A 23857-nucleotide genomic window follows, 5' to 3' on the forward strand; every position below is an offset into this window, starting at 1 on the left:
ATATATGATGAATTCTAAACTAAGTTTCATGTTACATCTGAATACTGTACTTCGTTACCATACCTTCCCCAGAATAGTACTCAGTTGGGACAATATTTTCATCCCATATGATTTTCTCGGTTGGATACAAAGGCATCTGGTTCAACTGCTGAATCTGAGAAATTCGACGCTCATGACGAGATACCTAAAGGAAACAGGTTTAGAAAGAAAGTCAGAAGTATCTTTTTTCAATCAAAATAATTTATGAAGAAATTCAACACAAAGTATGGAATGAGAAGTTTCATGTCTTTGAGTTATTGTAGCACTTAACAAGAGATTTTTTTTTTCCTTTTTTCATGTTCTCCACAAATCAAAGAAGAAAGAGGTACTGATTGTGATGGACTTTGGAATCAGACAGATCTGAGTTCAACACCTAGCACCTCTACTTATGGGCTATGTGAAAGCTGGGCAAGTTACTTCAAACTCCCTGATTTTAGTTTCCTTTTCAGTAAAGCAGATTAAAATGTCACTCCCTTCTTAGGTTTCTTATGAAAATGAAGTGGAATATTGTAAAATAATGTCAAAGTGTCTGGCACATGCCAAGACCTTAAAACCCACAGCAGCACAGCATTCACCAATGTAAGAAAAAAAAATGGGAGCCCTAAGTCCTAGGTTACAGTTTTCATTCTTGTACTAACTAGCTAAATAATCTGGATAAGTTTACTAATAACTTGGCCTCAGTCTTCTTTGTAAAACGAGAGAGTTGTACTTGATGTTCTCTATGTACCCCTCCATTGTTAATACTACAGTGATCTACCTCAAATACAGAAATAAGTTTGTTACCTAATTAAGAGATGCCAAAATAATGATATATTTGAAAAATGTGTCACGTTCTTTTCAGTAGAGATAGTATTGTTTTAGGAAAGAAGACAGTGTGATATCATCTAAACAATATGCATAGTTGAATTTTTTAATCATATTTGGTTGGATATTAGAAGATTCCAAAGCCTGAAAAACTCCTTTAAGAGGGGGAGGAAATGAAAGATAACGCTGTAGCACTATAAATTTTTAAAACTGTTTTCTTTTCACGTAACTATTTAAATTTTAAGGATGAAATCTTAGCTATAAGACCCTAAAAAGCATAGATAGGATCAACTTTATACTCAAACCTATTTTCCATTAGAAAGGTTCCTGGAAAAGTCCCCATTTCTTTCTATAGTAAGGATTTATTATTAATCTCCAAAACCTGACTTACCAGAGAAGATTTTATATTATCAGAAAACAGGACAAGGAATTTTTAGAAAGCACTTGTAGTCAGAGACAACAAAAAGTGATTTGTAAGAAGGAAGGGAAAGATAGTGACCCAAGACATACATTTCATGCAAGTAAATATATCGATAAAAAAGTATTTTCTATACTTGAGTTAATTTAAAACCCTTCCCAAGGATTTCTCTCCAAATGGCACTTAAACACCTGTCACCAGGCTTAAAACACCTGCTACAAATAGTTTCCTGTTACTACCCCAAAAGAAGCATATTATCTTCCTCTCTACAGTAAGGAACTGTATTTTATACCCTGTATTAGAAGTATTAGCTTGAAATATGTTACAAAAACATGTGCCCATTATTGTTCCATATGTGTAAAAAAATGTATTTACATATCCATGCAGTGTACATTTGTATAGGTATAAAAAATGTCTGAAACGTATAAAAGACAACTCAACCTTATAGCAGTCAGCAAACAAAAAATTAAAACAAGTTTTTTTTGTTAACCCATGAGACTGGCAAAATTGAGGCGACTCAGCATCCAATGCCGTAAAAAGCTTAAGGAGACATACTTTAATACACTGTTGATGGGAACATACAGCTTTTGGAGGACAGTTTGGCTGCATCTTTTATCTTTTAAATAAGCACATCAAATAATTTCACTTCTGGGTACCTCTCCTAAATGTCCACATATGGGCACAAAGAGGCATATATTAAGACTGCATCATTATTTGTACTAGTGAGCATGCAAACAACCTAGATATTCATAGTGGCGTATGGTTAAATACTCATCCACTTTATGAAATATCTCACGGAAGTTTAAAAAATAAAGTACATCCCTTCCCCTCAGTTTTGCTATGAACCTGAAACTGTACTAAAAAAAATAAAACCTCACACAAAAAAGTATTAGTTTAAGAGCTGATGCTCAAACTAATACTCATTTCCCAAAATGCTTGAGAAATCCCTTAGAATTCTTAAACCACTAAGTCGGTAATAACTTTTTCTATTTTTAAACATTCCTGAGCTCTCTAGTGATAAAGGTATGGCTTAATATTCAAGGTACTATACTTAAATAATAACTTAAAAATAAACAGATAAATAGATAGATACCTCTCTCTCTGTGTGTGTGTGTGTGTGTGTGTGTGTGTGTGTGTGTGTGTGTGTAGGTATAACTGTGATCTCTTAAAGGCAGGAACAGTGTTGGCCATCTCTGTATCCCCAGTGCTTGAATCCAGTGCCTGACACAGATGTTGCTCGTAAATATCTCATGGAACAAATCCATGCTATAAAGCAGTTTTAAGAGGTAAGAGACTTGAAAAAAGAAATCTAAGAGATGAAAAAGAAATCTGACAAAATCAAATGATGATATAGTTCCCAAACAAGTAGGCATTACCTACCAATTTTTTAGCCCAGAAAAAAATCTGTACCAACCTACATCTTTAAGAATGACTCAAAAAAGTGGGGAAAACCACATGCAAAATTCAAAGAACATTAATATTTACCAACAATTCTAGAAGAAATTCTTTATCAAAAGTCGTGTCTTCACCTTTAGGAAGAGTTGGTAACAAGCAGAGGTATGATGCCACCTGGTGGAGTGTATTTGAACTGCAGAATAAAGAATATTGAGATCAGAATATTTTATTATAATTTAATTCATTTTTGAAACATAATTTTACAGATGGCTTAAAAATTTTTACGTAGAAAATATAATCCTATGACACAAGCAACAAATATATGAAATCAGCAAAGAGTTAAACCCCTAATACAGAATTCTAAAATTGTCTTCTGCAAACCTCTCATGGTCCCCAAGATTGTTTCAGGGAAGCTACAAGGACAATACTTTTTCATATTAATACCAAGACATTCTTAAGTTTTTTTCTCACTGTCTTTACATATACAGTGACAGTGCGATAATGGGTAAAACTGGTGGCATGGATCAAGGCAGTGGCGCCAACCAGTACAATAAGTGGTCCCAGCATTCCTCACTGTGACACAGTTATTAAAACAAACAAACAAAAAACCCCACCAGTTTTGTTTAAAAATGTCCTTGATGAAAGAGTAAAAAATTATTAAGGTTATTAAATTTGGACTTGAGTATCTGTTTTTTAAAAAATCTGTGTGACAGAGTGGGAAGTACACATTTTGCACACAATTTTTACTTGTGTAAAAAGAATGTTTGTCAGAACGACTGACAAACTAGTTATTCAGAGTTGAATAACAGCAAAAAATCTGAACAAAATAAACCTAACTTCAAGGAAAATAACTGACAGTATATGTTGCCAAACATAAAATTTGAATTTCAGAGTGAAAAACTGAAATTTTGAAAAACTTGCATTTGCCACTACTTACCTGACAGCTTTCAACCACTCAAATACAGTTTCATTACCCCCCAAAGCCCCTCAAACTCTCTATCCCTGTCCCTGGTAACCACTAATGTGTTTTCAATCTCTATAGATCTGCTTTTTCCAGAAGGTCAAATAAATGGAATCATACATTATGTAGCCTTTTGACGCTGGCTGCTTTCACTCAGCATAATACATTTGAGATTCACCCACACTGTTGTGTGTATCAACCAACTGTAGTTGGTTCCTTTTAATTGCTGAGTAATATTCCACTGTATGGATATTTCACAATGTGTTTATTTACTCACCAGTTGAAGCATATTTATATATTCCAGTTTTTGACAACTATAAATAAAGCCACTATATATATTTCTGTACAGATTTTTCTGTGAATGTAAGTTTCCATTTCTCTTGGGTATGTCTGTGAGAACACTAGATCGCACAGTAAGCACATGTTTCTGCAAGAAACTATCAAATTTTTCCAAAGTGGCATTACCATTTTGAATACCATTTTGAATTCTCATCAGCAATGTATGAGAATTACACTTGTTCCACATACCGGTCAAGAGTTAATACACTGTTGTTTTTATAAACAATTCTAATAGGTACATAATGGTATCTCATTATGATTTAAATTCGCTTTTCCTAATGACTAATGATGTTAGGCATCTTTCTATAGGCTTATTGAAATCTATATATCTTCTTTGGTGAAGTATCTGTTCAAATCTACAGACATTTTTTTATTAAGCTGTTTTCTTATAATTGAGTTCTGAGACTTCCAGATACCAGTCCCTCATCAGACATGTATTTAGCCAATATTTTCTCCCAGTTTGGGGTTTGTCTTTCATTCTCTTAACAATGCCTTTCAAATAGAAATTTTTAATTTTGATGAAGTCCAATTTATCAGTTGTTTCCTTTAAAGACCGTGCCCTGGTGTCTACAGAAATCTTTGCACAAAGCACAATCACAAAGATTTTCTCCTGTATTTCCTAAGTTTTAATTTTGATATTTAGGTCTATGATTCATTTTGAGTTAATTTTTGTATAAGATGTGAGGAATGGGTCAAGTTTCATACTTTGCATATGGCTGTCCGGTACCACTGCTGAAATTATTTCTTTTCCACTGAGTTGCCTTGGCACCTTAGTCAAAACCCAACTAACCGTATACGTGTGGTCTATCTCTGAACTTGACCCTGTTCCAGTGATCTATAATGTCTACCCTGTTTTCAATACCACAGTGTCTTGATTACTTTAACTTTATAGTAAGTCTTGAAATTAGGTAGTGGAAATTCTCCAATTTTGTTCTTTTTCAAAATGGTCTTGACTATTCTAGTTCCTTTGCCTTTCCATATGAGTTTTAGAATAAGCTTGTCAGTTTCTATCAAATATCCTGCTGGGACTCTGACTGGAAATGAATTATATCTATAGATCAATTTGGGCAGAATCCACACCTCAACTAAGTCCTCTCATCCATGAACAAGGTGTATCTCTCCATTTTTAAAATCAATTCACTTTAATTGCACAGACTTCCTTAACATGGTTTCAGATACCACAACGAAACTAACTTTCAAGAAATCTATCAACTGTCAAGTTTTGATATGTATCAAAGAATAATATTCCTAATTACTTGAAAAAGCTTTTAAAATAAACTTCCCTCTGTGTAAGAGTGGATTTTCTTCATTTACTTCAGGCAAAATAACATCTTAAAACAAACTGAAACCAACAACAGATCTGCAAATCCAACTGTCTTTCATTAAGCCAGACATTAAAAAGATATGCAAAACTGTAAAACAATGCTACTCTTCTCACTATGTATTCTTTTTTTCATTATGGAGTATATATTTTTCATTAACAATATGTATGAAATATACAATGGATTTTACTTGATTTTTAAAATAAATTAAATATTTAAAATTCCTCTACTTTTAATTTCTAATGTAGTAAATATAATGGCTATAATCCACATTAAAAAAGTTATTTGTGATCCTCAATGATTTGTAAGAGTATAAAGGAGCTCTATGGACAAAAATAAATTCCCTGGACAGACTATACAGTTATTAAATGTAAGGAAAAAAATCTACAAAAGTGCTTAAAAAATATAATATTTTTGTAATCTTTTGGTGAAGAAGGCCTTCTAAATAAAACATCTGTGGGCTTCCCTGGTGGTGCAGTGGTTGAGAGTCTGCCTGCCGATGCAGGGGACACAGGTTCGTGCCCCAATTCGGGAAGATCCCACATGCCGCGGAGCGGCCAGGCCCGTGAGCCATGGCCGCTGAGCCTGCACGTCCGGAGCCTGTGCTCCACAGCGGGAGAGGCCACAACAGTGAGAGGCCCACGTACCACAAAAAAAATAAATAAATAAAATAAAACATTTGTTATTGTTATTAAAAAGAAGACTGAAAGATATGATTAAAAATTTAAAACATCTGTAATAACAAAATATACCATAAACAAAGTTTAAAAGGGAGAAACTGAGACAAAATAATTGCAACAGAACTAGACAAAATAATAATATCCAGGTTCCTGGATATATAATATAAAGGTTCCTTATTTTAAAAAATCAATAAAATGACAAACAATGGAATACAAAATAGCAAAGGATAACAACCAGAAAGTAACATACAATCACAGAACGCAAGTAAAACAATGAGAATCTTTTTGTCCTTGTATTGGCAAAAATGAAAAACTAATTTACCTAGTGTTGGAAGGGAGAGAAATAAATCTTCAAACACTATTGATGTAAGTGTATAATTGGCATTTTTTTGGAAGATAATTTAGCAATATGTAACAAAATTTAAACACATAACCCCTTTGAGTCAGCCATTCTGCTTCTGGGAATCAGTACTAAAATTTAAAAAATAGAAGTAAAAAGAATGTTCATTGCCTAATTGTTATAGTCAAAAAATTTTAAATTAAAGATCCGTCAATAGGTGAGTGATTAAAAAATAGTATGGTAGGGCTTCCCTGGTGGCGCAGTGGTTGAGAGTCCGCCTGCTGATGCAGGGGACACGGGTTCGTGTCCTGGTCTCGGAAGATCCCACATGCTGCAGAGCAGCTAGGCCTGTGAGCCATGGCTGCTGAGCCTGTGCGTCCGGAGCCTGTGCTCCGCAACGGGCGAGGCCACGATGGTGAGAGGCCTGCGTACCGCAAAAAAAAAAAAAAAAGTATGGTAGACCTGTTCAACAGAACTCAATGCCATTATTTAAAAGAAGGAAGTAGACGTGTGTGTTACTATAAGTTATTACATATCCTCATATGAAAATGAATGACCAGACCAATCTCAGTTTGCTTCAGTTTAAATAGCCAATTAACTACACATAAATTCTCCCCAGAGTTAAGGAAAATGAGGAGATAACCGAGCACAATGGTCAAAAGTTAGGGCTCAGAATAAAAAAGAATGAAATCTTGCCATTTGCAACAACATGGATGGACCCTAAGGCCATTATGCTAACTGAAATAAGTCAGAAAGAGAAAGACAAATACTGTATGGGTCACTTATATGTGGAATTTTAAAACAACCCTCCCCCCCCAAAAAAAACCAAGCTTACAGAAACAGGGAACAGATTGGTGGTTGTCCAAGGCAAAGGTGGGTGAAATGGTAAAGGAGATCAAAATGTACAAACTTCCAGTTATAAAATAAATAAGTCATGGGTATGTAATTGTACAGCATGGTGACTATAATTAGTAATAGTGTACTGCATATTTGCAAGTTGCAAAGAAAGTAGATCTTAGATGTTCTCACCACAAGACCAAAAAGTTCTCTATATATGGAGATAAATGCTACCTAGACTCGTGGTGATCAATTTCACAATAAATACAAATATTAAATCATTGTGTTATACACCTGAGACTAATATAATGTTTTATGTCAATTATACCTCAAAAAAAAAATAATTAGGGCTCAGAAGTCAGACTACCTAGGTTCAAATCCTATCTTTGGGGCTTCCCTGTTGGCGCAGTGCTTAAGAACCCGCCTGCCAATGCAGGGGACACGGGTTCCAGCCCTGGTCCAGGAAGATCCCACATGCTGCAGAGCAACTAAGTCCAGGCACCACAACTACTGAGCCTGCGCTCTAGAGTCCATGAGCCACAACTACTGAGCCCGTGTGGCACAACTACTGAAGCCCGTGTGTCTAGAGCCCGTGTGCTCCGTGACGAGAAGCCACCACAATGAGAAGCCTGTGCACTGCAATGAAGAGTAGCCCTCACTCGAAGCAACTAGAGAAAGCCCGCGCGCAGCAACGAAGACCCAACGAAGCCAAAGATAAAATAAAATAAATAAATTTATTAAAAAAAAAATCCTATCTTTGCCACTTACTTGCTGTGTGACTCAGGCAAAGTACTCAACTCTTCTGTGCCTCGGCTACCTTATATGTAAAATGGTACCTACTCCTCTCACATGAATATTTTGAGAATTAACTTATTTATATACTAGTAGAGTACCTATCACAAAGTAAATAAATGTATGCTATTATTGCTATTTTCAAAAAAGTATACTTAACAGAGATGCCAGAGAACATTACAATTTAATAAATTTTAAACATGCAGAATTTTTCTCATGCCTAACCTCTAATATCACATAGGATGAACATTTACTGGTTTCTGTTGTATGTTGTTTACGACTGATGGGATACCAGCTTATATTCTACTCTAAAAAAATGTGAGATCTAGGAAAAATATAAAAGTTACGAAAAATAAAAATTTTACCAAAATAAAGAGAAGATGTATAATTATATTTAAGTGACTCAAAGATAACAAATGCTAGAGAGAAGCACTAGCTCTAGTTTTCAATAAACAGTAGTGCAACAAGTAACATCACCTAAAGTAGTGCAAAAGTAACTAAAACCAAAAAAGGACATTAAAATTCAGTTGTCCTTTCATATTGCCTTACCTAAGAGGTCCAAAAAACTTGACCAAGGATTCCCGAGTATCTACTTCTGCAACATTCGAGAGTGCAAAATCATAGAGCTCAGGGAAATGTGCAAAAGCAGCTCTCTAGAAAAGAACAGAGTTAATTAATTGATGCCTACATATTAACAGAATAAATTACAACTTATATACTGTATAACGGAAAAAAGATATTTTAATTAATGCAATTCTCTTTCTTATATGCTTCTCATATGTGACCTCTGCCTTATTCAAAAGCATTAGATTCAATGGGGAAAAAAACAGAATTGTTCTAGCCGGAGAGTACAAAGAATCAATGTTCAGTTTTTGATTTCTAAAACTGTATTTTGAATATAAAAGAAAATAGCCAGGAAGGCCAGCTTCACTGACAGGAGAAGAGAAAGAACAAGACAAAACACTTTATGATCAAGAATTGGCCTAACAAAACTATAAGAAAGTCTCAAGGGCAACTCCCAATGAAGATGTATCTCAAGAGAGAGGCCTACAGCATAGTGTGCTTGTGCCCTGCTTTACTTTGGAACTCTGGAAAGAGAGAACCTTGCAGGGTAACACCTCCAACCAACGTGGGGTAAGCTGCAAGGAAACACAAAGAGCAGCATCATGCTGATTTGATTAAGTGTGTGTGAAATAACATTCTTAGTCCTCCATAATGCTCATGTGGCACTGGGAAGATCCACAAGTTTTCATGTGCTCTGTACTGGATGACACAGAAGGTTGCCAAGGTTATCGATGAGGCTGCCATGAAACAACTACAGGCAATGGCAAAATGACCCTGAAACCAAGCCTGAAAGTGAGCTGCCTGAGCTAGGAAATGAAGGCGAGTCAGCTCCCAGGAGGACTCCAGCACCATCAAGAACAAGGGCTGGGGGGCTTCCCTGGTGGTGCAGCGGTTGAGAGTCCGTCTGCCGATGCAGGGGACACGGGTTCGTGCCCCGGTCCGGGAAGATCCCACGTGCCGCGGAGCGGCTGGGCCCGTGAGCCATGGCCGCTGAGCCTGCGCAACGGCAGAGGCCACAACGGTGAGAGGCCCGCGTACCGCAAAAAAAAAAAAAAAAAAAAAAAAGAACAAGGGCTGGGGCCTTGTCAGTAGGCTGACAACCAAGCTCCAAGGGCGCAGTCATTGTGCCTTGCTGGTGGCCAAGAGAAACAGCCACACACCACACCCGCTGTGGTCACTTCAAGGGCAGAGGCAGAAGGACAAAAACACTAATGTTCTGAGAAAAGCAGGAAAACATGTCTGAGCTGATTATGAAAGACAATTTGAACTTAAGTTTGGCTGAGTCTTTACCCAAAAAAAGACTCTTTAAAATGTAAAGAACTGAATTACTTTAAATTGAGAAATAAAAGCTGCCACCAGACAAAACTGAGTTCAAGAGCAAAATGTGCTCAGTAATAGTAACAAAGGTACTTTTGGGGCACATCTGAGCTGCACTGGTAAATTTCAGTCCCATTACATGTGTTTATCTTTAAAATGTACAAAGCACTTACACATACTTTGTCAAGTTGAAATACCCTTTCATAAAATAAAACTGATACTTAAACACACTACACTGGCCCAGTAACTAATATTTTTTGAGTGTCAAATATCAATATACTGAGTCTCAAGATTGAGAACTATAAAAGAAAGCATTCTTTTTCACGAATCCATCAGAATTAGCAATATTTTAAAAATTCAAGATGAACACACTATTAAATTAGTACCTTTCCTATTTGTACTACATAAAACCTAAATTATTTATGACTCAACTTCACGGAGCAGACGCAAAGGCTATAATGCATTTCAATTACCTGTAGAGAAGTAATTCTATCATAGTGAATCGTAGTCATCTCATTCTCTGTCAGAGCATTTCCAGTCTGATCATTAATCTCAAAACCAGTATAGAACTTAAGCATGTCCAAAAGCTGAAAGGATACATTTAAATTAATAAACTATGTAAACATGAGAACAAGAAAGCAAAAATACGACAGTATTAAAAATAATAAAATCCACATACCTTCTTAGAGGTACTGAAAAGTTTTGGAATGTAAACATTGCAACAAACATTTCAGCACATATGCAAACGTGTTTTATTTATGTGAGCATAAAGTATATGCCTTGTGAACAAACTGTTAAGTCTATTTCATACACATGGTCTACTTCTACAGGAAAGAACTTCAACTGCAATCCCAATACTAAAGAGACATTAAGGAACTAATCAAAGAAAGCCAATCATTTTAATGGAAAAAAAAATCTATCTATATAGAACTATACCATTAGAGGGAACTCCTGAGGTCTTATGCCACTTAAAATTTTCTGATGAGGGTTTTGCAATTCACAATTAGAGATACTCTTCTCTATGCTTCTATTAGAAAAAACAGCAAGGTGGGAAAAGCTAAGCTATTCATTCCTCTCTTCCGTCTCCATGACCATCAAGCTCTTTGGCTTAGTTCCTGGTGCTTTAAGAAGGCCTGCTTTCCCCCTGTGCTGGCAGTATCAACAGAATCAACAGAATTTGGGGCTCCATTCGCCCCAAATTTTTATTATTCTTAATTCTAATCTATGGCAGATCAGATATTAGGATTTTTAAATTAATTTTTATTGGTGTATAGTTGATTTACAATGTTGTGCTAGTTTCTGCTGTACAGCAAAGTGAATCAGTTATACGTATATGTATATATACTGTTTTTTAGATTCTTTTCCCATACAGGCCATTACAGAGTATTGAGTAGAGCTCCCTGTGCTATATAGTAGGTTCTTATTAGTTATCTATTTTATATATAGTAGTGTCTATGTGTCAATCCCAATCTCCCAATTTATCCCCCCCAGATATTAGGATTTTAATGTATTTTAATATATGCAACAAATCACTGGGTAAAATTAATTACAGAATAGGAAAAAAAGGAATGCTCACAGATACAAGATAAAAGAATTCTTAGGACAGTGTGCAAATACACACATGAAAATTTTATCTCCAGCTGTGATCTGAAAGGCGAGTGTTAGAAGTCTGTTAGAAGACTTTTCTTCTGGATGACACTACAGGAAATGGGAAACCTTAATAGTGTGTCTTCCTACCCAAGGCAGTAAACAAAGTTCACTTGCCTTCCAACTCAAGGCAGCAGTCTAAGTGTATATGTACTTCCACACTATCAACTGCCTCTGTCACCCTCGTCTTATGCAAAGAGAGCCATGATATTAGGGCACAGTTCACTCGAAAGTAATGCTTATCATCTATTATAGTCCACAGTGGTTACTGACATAGAATCAAAATATATATGAGTATGTGGGACTACATCACACATAATTTAGTCCAATAATAAAATCACATATGATTAACAAAACGTTTATCTGAATTACCTAATCCCCTCAAATTTAAAATGCTTAATTGTTTTACTGTTTACATTAATAAAATGAATATTCAGAAGAGAAAAAAAGGTTATAATATAAAATTAGTATAGGCCACCTATACAAGAAGGCATCCGTTTTGTATATTAAGACTTGGTTTAACTTTTTTTTTGGCGGTACGCGGGCCTCTCACTGTTGTGGCCTCTCCTGTTGCAGAGCACAGGCTCCGGATGCGCAGGCTCAGCGGCCCTGGCTTACGGGCCCAGCCGCTCCGCGGCATGTGGGATCTTCTCGGACTGGGGCACGAACCCGTGTCCTCTGCATCAGCAGGCGGACTCTCAACCACTGCGCCACCAGGAAAGCCCTGGTTTTACTTTAAAATGACTAATGAGGAATTTACATCATTCAATTCAGTATTTAGCAAAATATATGTTGCTACCAGTACTCCCAGGTGCATGGCAAAGAAAGAAAAGATTGATTTAGAAATGAAAACAATAAATATGTTCAGATCCACCAGTGCTCACCTGGGAAAAAAGATGGCCATCCTCTTCTCTACGAACAAGATTGGAAAGGTAACAGTGAACCAAAAGGTGGGAGTCATCCAGGATGGTATTAAACCAGCGTCTTGTGGGGAGTAGGGCCTAGAGAAAATAATCACCACAGCAGTAAGTCTGCATGCTCTCCCAGCTACAGGTGAAGTCTACTGATACATAGTGCAGAAGTGCTAATCACATACAAAGTACCCTCAGCCCCCCAAAAGACACTCTGCACAAAGCAAAGGGTCTGGTCCATGCTGTAAATAAATTCCGTGGTAATGTTTCTAAATAAAATCCAGCACTGGAAGAAATCTCAGATACCCTGGCCACTAGTTTGCAAACAAAATCCTATATGAAATCCCAATATGTATTGTGTGCAGGTTTAAAAATGGGGAAAAGGGAGTGGAAAACCCTACATGGAGATCCCTTTCTCAGTTTCCTCTTCCCATATCATTCTATGACAGTCAGAAAGACAATACTGAGAAACTATGACAATCACAGTTTGGAAACCACTCATCTAGTCAAATACCCTCATGTTAAAGGGGAGGTTACTGAGATCCTCAGAGATTATAGTTACTGGCAGAGCTGGAATCTCAATGAAGATCTCATGAATGACTGCGAGTCCAGTACTCTAATCCTCAGGTCTAGAAACCACCCTAGCTCTCCTGATAAGGAATGAACAGAAAGGATTTTCTTTCAATTTTCTGCGTTAAAGAGGGAGAGGAAAGGAATGGAAATGAATTCAATCTGAACTATACCAACTCTGCATCTGAACTCTGTATCAAAATCTTGCACCTAGTAGTATGAAATCTTTTTTAAAAATCTTAATTTTAAAAATTGACTATAGCAAGCAGCTATATCTTTCTTCATCAATAATATTAGGCACATTTAGAAAAGTGAGATGATTAAAGCGATGGCCATAAATCTACAACTTCAGCCCTTTTTAAAACTCTACGTAGGGGTATTAGATATGACACAAAATAAATTGCCATTGCTGGACTCATGTTTAATAACTACACTAAATAATGTTTTTTATACAAATGCAGCCATTTGACAGTCATCTGAAAACTTCAAGGGTCAATCACTTTTGACTTTCTTCTCTATAAGACATTTTGAAATAGGTACAAACAAACTAAGGCCAGTTTGAGGTGATAAAGAAACATTTCATATATAGTCACAGGCTTAATCTTAGCCTCCTTAATGATTATGTAACAGAAGTCACTGCACACTTCTTACCTCTAGATCAATCATAAGTTCAATAAATCTTTCACAATAATGAACTTTGTCCATAGTGACAGGTTCTAGACATAACAGAGAAAACACGTTAAAACTTTCTTACTTAGGGCGTTTTATGGTACTATATCTTAAAATTGGCAGTTATTTAGTTATTTAAACAAGGTTATTTGTCTCATTCATCAGGATTGGACTAACTATGGTTCAGAGCACAGACCTCACATATATTTCAAAAAGGGCAGGCCTTACCTTTACAGTAAGCTCTATAAATATGAGAAAATGAAAAATGCAGCTTAGATGAGAGACACATTTTAAAAATCTGACGTGCAAAAATATTTTTAAAGTGTTAATTTTTAAAAATGTGTACCAAGTGATTAGATGTTGAAAAAACTTGAATAGAAAAACTAGAAAGGCAGTTTTATCTCAGTTATTGACCTACTTTCCTTATTTTCTTCACATACTAAACATCTAGAATTTCTTTCATATGCATAAACACATACACGTATGTGTACCTGTATACACACAAAGATATATATATATATCTCTTTAAAATGCACAGAAAATGGGTGGGGAAGATACAAAACAAACTAATTAAAGGGACAATTTTTGCGACTTTTCTTCACTGTACATGTATTAACTGACATTAAAATGTCAATGACACGTAGAGCAATAAAATATTTTTTAAATCACTATCTTGTGTTATTCATGAGCATTAATGTACTATTTTTAAAAACATTTTTGTTTTTAAAAGAATTACAAACCTTGTGACATGACATGCTTTCGGATTACAAATGTCTTTTTTTTCTAATGTCAGAAAATGTTCTGCTATTTTACCAGCTGAAACCAACCTGACAAGACTGTTTCAATTGAAAAGGAGATAATTTCAGGGTCCCTAGGCTAAGGACTCCCAGCAGCAAATAAACCAGTGCTAGACCTGTAGAAGGCATCCTACAAATGCTTAAATAAATCCACTCTTTTACTTGTAGCATACAGGAAAATAGAAGGCTTTATGTGAAGAAAGAAATATGAATACTTTTGTAACTAACACATGCCCATAATCCAAACCCTAAAATAACATAACTATAGAATTTCACAGCTGGAAAAGACCTCAGAGAACATCTGTACTACCTCTTCATTTTCCAGGTAAGAAACTGAGGACCAGAGGAAAATGACTTGATAAAAGTATAGAACAAAGTAATGGCTGGTTAGAACTGGAATCCAGGTTTTCTGAGACATAGTCTAGGTCACACAGCCACTAAAACTAAAGAATTTAAAGGAGCGACTTTTAAATTAAATCCATTCAAATCGGTCCTCTGTTGTATCTTTTCTTCCTTATTACTGTCAAAGGAAAATAATTTTGTCCAAAATTTTAAAAGTGAACAAGAGCTGTATTTGTATTTTTATTTATTGCTTGAGAACATTACTGGCAATGGCCTATTTAAAATTAGAACGTGATGCTTGGTACTCAATTTCTGAGTTCTGGTGGATAAAACGGCATATTTTTACACTAATTGGCCCTACTAGGCATAATTCTTCAGAGCTGAAGCCCTGTTATTTCAGTTTCAGACATCAGTATATCCTTATTGTTTGCTTTTTATGTGTATTGTGTATTTTTCCTTTCTTCTGATAGCCGTCCTGACATCTCAGACCACCCTATACAGATTTCCTTTATAACAATTGATATGGACAGGTTGTCTGTAATGACCCTGTAAAATGAAACTACACACAATCTTTTTTACTCTTTTATAAATTAGTTTTCTGTTTCCTAACTATATATTCTATCTGTTTTTATGCCCTCTCTGAACTGGCACACTATTTTCATCACCTTGTTAGTTCCTTTGCCAGAAAGTTAACAAATTTTGATTAAAGCTCAAGATCAATCTAAGAAATTTTCTTTTCTGACAATATATTATGACAATGGCAACAGTTAGTAGTTTATAGGATGTTAAAATTACTGCAGGTCCTATATTGTTGTATTTACTTGACTTTCAAACCTTTCTACGTGACATCAATTTTTTTTTTTGGCCACGCTGTGTGGCTTGTGGGATCTTAGCTCCCCGACCAGGGATAAACCCAGGCCCACGGCAGTGAAAGCACTGAGTCCTACACACTGGACCATGAAGGAATTCCCAAGATGACATCAATTTTTATGACCCTAATTGTTACAGACATTACTGGTTCTCATTATTACTATTTGTGCCAAGGAAACCAAATCTAAGTCTTCTTTCCAGGTTTAAGGTTCTTAACTGAAAGATTTAAATACACAAATATTAAGTGACATAGATTACAAGCATATGACAATTTTTTCTTTACACTGATGCTGGTAGTAATACTGATTTTATGCCCCAAATCAGGTACCATAAATTAGCATTTATAGCATTAGTATCTACTTGTCACTGAATTACAGGTGTGATTTTCCGTTGTAAACTATTACTTGGGGGGGGGCAGCAACATTTATAAGTAAATAATTGTTGTATTTCAGTTTAAACAAAGCTACAATCTGATTCATATATATGCTATAATCTCTGGTGCATATAAATATGGTACACCTACAGCATTGTTCTTAGATTATATTCCAGTTAGAAAATAAAATATTAACAACCTATGACATATCATACATAATGCTTATAAAGATCTTGCGAACCCAGAATAATGTAATTAGCTCTTCCTGGTACACAGGTCTCTCACTCACACTCACACACACACACACACACACACCTATCTATATACAGTATAATCATGATATATTTTGAAATTTATACTCTACATAGCATGTTTCACCAATAAATGCGGGCCACGATGGAGGAAAATCCTTCCCATCTCATCTTGTAGCTCATATCTCAAAATAATTCTCCTCTTCCCCTCCTAACAATATTTGATATTGCTTGAAAACACTACTCAGCAAATTGTAAATGCCATGTAGATAGGGTCTGTGAGTGTCTTGTTCACCATGTCCCAGAACCTTGTTCAGGACCCATGGCTTATAAGCAAGCTCCAAAAATAAATAAATGAACATTTTAATAACCATGCTGGTGCCCTTAAATTACGTGAATTTCTAAGGCAGCCACGATACTCAGACTGGTAACTTATTTGAAAGGGGAAGGACATAACCCCTTGTCAATATAATTTAAAATCACTCTAAGAGCAGTTTTTAGACTAAAGATTAGTGAATACTATATAGGAATCTAAATGGTAACTTCACAAATGAGCTGAGAAGAGGAAGATAGTTACCAGAAAGTGGAACTGATTTCAGCACAGAGATAAACTTCTGGATGAGCTGTGAAAGAAATCTTCTTTCTTGATAGGCTCTAAAATCAGAGAGAACAAACAGTGACCAAATTATTTTTGAGAAATAATTATTTCAAAAGTAAAATTTAAATGCTGAACAGCCTTTCTTACACTGTTCAAAATGTTCCATTTCTCTCTGAAATGAGGACCATAATTTAAACACACAGCTTCTTCTTTGAATGTAAGTACAGCACTACATGAAGAAAAGAAGAGCCTCATTACTGGCCTAATAAACCAGCCAAGAAAGCATCTCTATCTTCTTACTGTAAAAGTTTTCACTTGTGATTTAAAGGTCAGAACTAGAAAGTTTTCAAAATTTCATTTACAGTCTGCTCTTGAAACATAAAAAATCTAACATTTCAGTATGTAGTTAAAATGAGATAAGCAATTACATACTTTAATATGTTTAAACTATTAAACAGAGTATTACGATGTATAAAAATTAAATGTTAGTTTAAAAAACAACTTTTTACTCATTACTAATTTAAGATGCACTATGTACCAACTAATCAAAAAACAATCATAAGGTACTGGATGGCTACAACTGATTATGCCAGTCCTGGTGGAAATAAAAAGGAGGAGAATGACTAAAATATACTTGAAATGACAAGTCATAAAATGTAATTAATAGCACAAGCCAGCATTAATAAAACTGGCTGACATTAACTGAGCACTTACCGTGCCAGGATGTGAGCTGTGTTAAGTACATCATACAAAACAGTCTCATACTGACGACAGTCCTATGAAACAGGTACTGTTGTCTTGATTTCACACTGAGGCTCAAGGAGGTACAGTAACTTGCCCCAATTTACACGGCAGGTGAGTGTGAAACCTAGTTAAGTCTGATTGTAGAACCTATACTCTAAACAACTATACATAGTCTAATCATTATGAAAAGACCTGATGTTTCAATAAGAAACACAGTCTGTTTTAGGAGTTCAGAAGAAGAAAGCACTGTGGCCTAAAGTAGTTGGTGTGGAAGAGCATTTAGAAGGTTACCCTTCAATTAAGTGGAGTAGAGTGGAAAGGGTAGTTAGGGAAGGAATGTTTACAAAACAATGAATAGTCTATCGATTTGGAATTAAATCATATTGAGGTAACGGGAAGAGAGAGTTTAAATATTTTAGAAGTAGTCAAATAATGCAAAGATATCATGTAATTAGCCCAATCAAGAGGCTATTGGTTAGAAAGATACCATGGAAGAGATGAGACTGGAGTTCGAAGTTAAAGAAAGGATATTCCTATTCTGACCCTAATATCCTGTCCTTATAGCTCTCACCTCCTGACTCCCAAACTTGTTTCTCTGATATCCAGCTTTTTTCAGTTCTTCTCATTTTCAGTAATCACCAGCAAAACTCCAAGCTTCACTTCTTTTTGTCCTCAACCCTCTTTTCATAGTTTACATACTCACTACATAATCTCACTCATACTCATGACTTCAGTTACTATCTACAGGTGTATACAGACTACTCTCCTAAGTGGAGGAAAAAATAAGAGTCAGAAGAAGTTATCATAGGCCCAAGGGAAGCGAGTCCTAAGCATATAAGCAGAGGGAAAAAATAGTGAGTGGAAAAGAGCACTTAAAGATGAAGAAAGAAAAAGGATCACTGCTGGAAGATTCAGAGAGTAAATAAGGCAAGAACACAGTTAGACCAGCTAGCCTCAAAGAGAGAGCGGAACAAATCTCTTAGAGTATACAGATTCTTCCCCTGGGTCCTACTAACAGCACTTTGTTTGATGAAATAAATAATTGCTACTAGACTTTTATCCAAATGGTAATACTTACTATTAAAATACCCTGCAACCCTCATCTGCTTCCTTAATTGTTATACTTGATTTATTTTTCTCCTTAGCATGGACCACCACATAATATACCATATAATTCATCTGTTATTTGCTGCCTTCCGCAACTAGAATGTAAGCTCCACAAGAGCAGGAATTACTTTCCATTTTCTTCTCTGTCACAACCCCTCTACCTATAATAGTACTCAGCAAAATAATAAACACTCAATATTTATGGAATGAATGAACTGTATAAAATGGAGTGTATTAGTCATTGTTAAGAGTGCAGGAGTAAGAAAAAGAAAGATAAGTTGGAATGATAGCCTGCAGACTGTGGAGAAAATTGAGAACCATCCACGACAGAGACTATGATGGACAACAGGCAAGGGGAAGACCCAGTGATACACTTATGACTGGAGCAGAGATAAGGGAAAGGAGAAAAACGTGGTGAAGTTTTGGCTTCTCCCTTGGACCTTTGAGAAAAATATTCCTATGACAGTCTAAGTGCTTCTTAATCATTTATTTGGTTCAGCAGTATGTAAAGGAAACAACAAATCAAGTCAGCAGTATCTAAGACTCACAACCCAGCATAAGAAACCAACATGGAACAAAGCTTTGGCAACATACTGTTCTCTTGCTTCTGGATCCATCTTTTCATCATTCTTTTTAATCAAGTTCCAGAATTTTCTTAGTTTAGGTGTCTTTTTTAATTCTAATTCCAATCGTGCCTGAAAGAGTGATGTGACATTAAATTATCAGTAACCCCAAAGCTTACAAGGATAAAGATTAGATCAACTATTAGGTAGTTTTCTAATGTATGGATATGATATAGAGCAATGGGATAAAACCAGAAAGCAACATGACAAAACCTGAAAACTAAGAAACGAATACCTATATTTTAAAGAACTGTTCAATTCTGACACTTGTTAATAGAAAAAAATAAGAAGAAACTGCCTTTTCTAGTCAAGATTTTAAGCTCAATAATACATTTTTTTCTTATTTCTAAAATTAAGGACTTTAATTTGAAAAATGAGCATTAACATTTAGGAGCATTAAAGTTCAAAAAAAGGGTCTGAAACAATGAACATAAAAGAGCTATCACAATAAGGAAATGTCCACACCACCACATTCTTTCTTACCGCACTTATCTATTTTTAACTTAGTATTAATTATTTATACGTGCCTGTTTTCACCTTCATCAACTGGTACCTATGAATGAGCCTGCCTATCTGGGCATCTACAAAACCACCCAAGAGCAGGAAATGGAATTCTGAATACAGTATTATACTGAAATTTGATAGTTTTAACTTTATTCCCTAAGATCTGTTCATTTGATACTGGCACATATTACCCAATAAGAATTTGATGAGAAAAATGAAGTTGCTAATACTAAACATAATTCTGATCTTCTCCTATAGCTGTATATACATTCCAATCAAGGAAAATAAAAAATTCAAGTCTGTATTTAGTCTCATCCAAAGACATATATACGAGTAATAATATTTTACTAAATTAACTCCTCTCTGAGCACAATAGATATTACCTTATTTCACCTTACAATAATGCAATCAGGTGAAACGTATGCTAGCTTACATATAAAAACTTTAAAACGGAAAAAACTACATCTATGATAAGTTAATGCATAGTAAATTAGACAAATTTTGTAAGCAGGAAAGGGGACTTTTAGCTACCATTTTATATCCATATTAAAGCTACACAGTCTAAAACCACAAGTTCCACTTATAAATATATGTAAGTTTCTGAAATTAGATACTTACAGGCTGTAAGCCCATCCACATTGGAAGGGAGATAAGCTGCTGCACTTGACTCCGTATCAAGTCTACTTCCTGTTTAAAGCATGAAGAAACCAAGTATATAAACACACCAGCACTTTAACCTAAGTCTTTACATAAGGCGCGTACTGCCTTTTTAAGTCCTGGGGGAAAACATGCCATCAGTATTTTCAAATTAATGATATTTTATTATTAAGAAGTTCAATACTTTTTAAAAAAAGATACAGTCAAGCCTCATTATTTGTAGATTCCATATTTGTGAATTCATCCACCTGCAAAAATGTACTTGTAATCCCCAACTCAATATTCCCAAAGCTTTTGTTGTCATTCATTGTCCGCACAGAGCAGAGAAAAACGTGAGCTGCCCGACACACACATTTCCAGCTGAGGCTGGACAAGGTGATGCTCTGCCTTCTTGCTTCAGCTCTCATATTATACACTAGCATCTTTTTCTGGTCTATTTAGCGCTACTTTTTCACATTATTGTGTTTTTTGTTGGTGATTTTGCTATCTAAAATGGCCCCAAGCACAGGACTGAAGTGTCGTCCAGTGTTCCTGGGCGTTAGAAGGCTGTGATGTGCCTTACAGAGGAAATATGTGTGTTAGATAAGGTTTGTTCTAAGTTACAGCACTGTTGACCATGAGTTTAATGTTAATGAATCAACAACATATATTACATAAGGTGACTTTAAACAGAAACACATAGAACAGTTATACGCTGATCAGTTTGTCGTGACCAGAGGCTTGCATGAACCTAACCCTGTATTTTCCCCAAGAGGAATGGTTCAGTTATAGCTAATTCAGTGTTCGCAGCTACTTTATAGAGCGTAGCTACCTCAAATAATGAGAACTGATGGTAAGCTGAAAAAAATCAAGTATTTCAATAATAAGCTAGCTTTTAAGTTAATTAAACCTAGCACCAAACTACTAATACTAATTAAATCTTGGTTTTGTTCAATTGCTGACAAGGAATCACATCTATTTATATTTGCTTTGTTTAATTTAATAAATGTTAAAGAGATCATAGTGACACATCATAAATCTTTTTCTTATGTCTTTACAAGATCCATGTGAGGTACTACATGGAAACAGATAATCATCATCCATCTACCAAGACTGTTTTCAGGGAAAGAAAAAACCCCATGCATTCTCCTGTATGGGTCTAAATGCACTATCAATTCAGAAGCACCTATCTTTAAATAAATAGGTATATACCTTCAGATAACCACAGTAGAGAAGCACGAGTGAAATAGTAATTACGGTAAATATTAATTTTTTAGAAGATAATCCTATGAAGAATGAAAAGTGTCATACACAATCCAAAAGACTTTCAAAGATCACCCATAACCACCCCTACACAGTCAACTCAAAACATAACTCTCCTGCTGACCTGCCAGCTTATGCATGAAGTATGACTGAAAAGTAATGAAACCATGTTTCTGTGTATAGCTTACACACACAGATCTCATTACTCAATGTTCATATTAGACTCTTTGCTGCTCTACGTCTGGAGAACTTCAGCTCTTATTATCATTTTACTTAGAGGCTAGAGAAAAGGAGTGTTCAAGTCTAAATCTATTAAAAAGCAAACAGATCTTATAAAAAGATTTTACTGAGAAGGGGCTGAAATCAAGCTGTTAGCATTATCCTCATTCCCCACTACTATGAAGAGTTGGCTACAGAGGTAATCTCATCTACATTCAACTGAAAAGAACAAGAAAACTTGAACGTTTCCCCAAAAGATAAAGAAAAATTACCAAACTATTGAAGCAATGATCAAGAAAAAGCAATAAGACTGTCTGTTCATGGAGGGAAAATTCACCATCAGTTTCAGCTAATGCCGCTTTCAAGATACACTTGAAAAAGAATGGAAAGTCATCTGGCTTCTTCTTAAAAGTCTGAAAAGAGAAATAAAAATTCATTTTGAAATGGCTTGCTCACCTCTTCTCCTTTAAGCAAACACTGGCGGACTTTTTAGTAGTCCATTAACAATACCTAATAATTACAAAAAGATTATTTGCTTTCTTATTAACGGTAGCAAGTCAAATATAGGTTTCTGGCAGGACTATGTGAGAGTTGCAGAACCGTTCAGCTAATAAAATAATGGCTTCGGGCTTCCCTGGTGGCGCAGTGGTTGAGAGTCCGCCTGCCGATGCAGGGGACGCGGGTTCGTGCCCCGGTCCAGGATGATCCCACATGCCGCGGAGTGGCTGCGCCCGTGAGCTGTGGCCGCTGAGCCTGCGCGTCCAGAGCCTGTTGCCCCGTGACGGGAGAGGCCACAACAGTGAGAGGCCCGAGTACCACAAAAAAAAAAAAAATAATAATGGCTTCAATTCCTTTATTTTTTCTTCAAGGATTAGGCTGGTAATTAGCTTAGGCTTTGTTTTCTTATTAAAGATCTAAAGTGTTTTAACTCTTCTAATTTAAACAAAAGAAACAACATCTTTAGCAAAAACTAAAGTCTTCCCACTCTAATCTCAAAGACAGCCTTTCCTTTATATTCTCTTTACTCTTAACATATAATGTTAAAAAAAAAAAGGTAAATAATGTAAATATATTCAAGCCTCTCTGTGATCTACCTCCCCACCTAGTTTCTTTCTGTTACTTACCTCTCCCTTCTTTCATAGGCATGTGCTCCAAATGTGTGGCCTACACTAGCTGTTTTCACTTACTTCCCTACAACAGGTTTCCACCCACAGCACTCCCTGAAGTTGTTACAGCTGTCAAGTGCAAAGGACTCTTACCAACACTCAACCCCTTTTCAATGTGCTGAAGGCTCCTCCTCCTTTGTCACTTTACAGACCAGTGTTCCTAGGGTTCTAGCCTCATTCTTCTTTTCCCCCTCCCATTACTTCAACTACCATATGCTAATGATTCTAAATACACATTTTCAGTCCAGGTTTCTCTAGACCCTTAGATTCCTTTGTCTACTAAACAATTCCACCTAGATATTCCAAAAGCAATTTAAACTCAGTAAGTCCAAAACTCAATTCAATAATTTTGTACCCTCCAAAGTATTTCTCAACCCTCTTCTACCTATCTTGGTAAATGGCACTCTCATCTTTTACATTCAGTTGCCCAAGCCTGGAAGGTTATTGGAAATAATACCTCTCCCAGCTAAAGCTACTTCAATTATCAAGTCTAATCAATTCTAGTTTCCAAACCTGTGTGTAACCTCTTCTCTTTATCTGTATTGTCTTTTCTCTGTTTCAAGCTCTAATCACCAAAGTGGTTTTTATACCTACAAACTGATCAAGTCATTCTCTGGCTTCCCTCTCCCTTCCTTTGGTAGTTCGAAGCAACTTCACGAAATCCCTAAGATCTCTCAATAAGACACAAGGCCCTTAGTTTACTCTGGGTTCTAATCTGCCATATGATGGTTGTCACTTAATGAATATTTCAGTGAAGTG

The 23857-nt window shown here is 35.8% G+C and overlaps 1 protein-coding gene across 1 annotated transcript in view; it reads right to left on the minus strand.

Moving 5' to 3' along the window:
* The window catches only part of AQR (aquarius intron-binding spliceosomal factor), a 107042-nt gene that overhangs the window by 67025 nt on the left and 16160 nt on the right, over positions 1 to 23857 (minus strand). The window contains exons 6-15 of the mRNA XM_082842072.1: positions 22205 to 22345; positions 20433 to 20501; positions 19282 to 19382; positions 16816 to 16892; positions 13588 to 13652; positions 12340 to 12456; positions 10282 to 10395; positions 8477 to 8580; positions 2747 to 2849; positions 64 to 184 (exon numbers count right to left, since the gene is read on the minus strand). Coding sequence (XP_082698198.1) covers positions 64 to 184; positions 2747 to 2849; positions 8477 to 8580; positions 10282 to 10395; positions 12340 to 12456; positions 13588 to 13652; positions 16816 to 16892; positions 19282 to 19382; positions 20433 to 20501; positions 22205 to 22345 — 1012 coding nt within the window. The remainder of the gene's footprint in view (positions 1 to 63; positions 185 to 2746; positions 2850 to 8476; positions 8581 to 10281; positions 10396 to 12339; positions 12457 to 13587; positions 13653 to 16815; positions 16893 to 19281; positions 19383 to 20432; positions 20502 to 22204; positions 22346 to 23857) is intronic.

Source organism: Leucopleurus acutus, assembly GCF_964270905.1.
Source record: "Leucopleurus acutus genome assembly, chromosome: 1".
In the NCBI taxonomy this organism is placed as follows: Eukaryota; Metazoa; Chordata; class Mammalia; order Artiodactyla; family Delphinidae; genus Leucopleurus; species Leucopleurus acutus.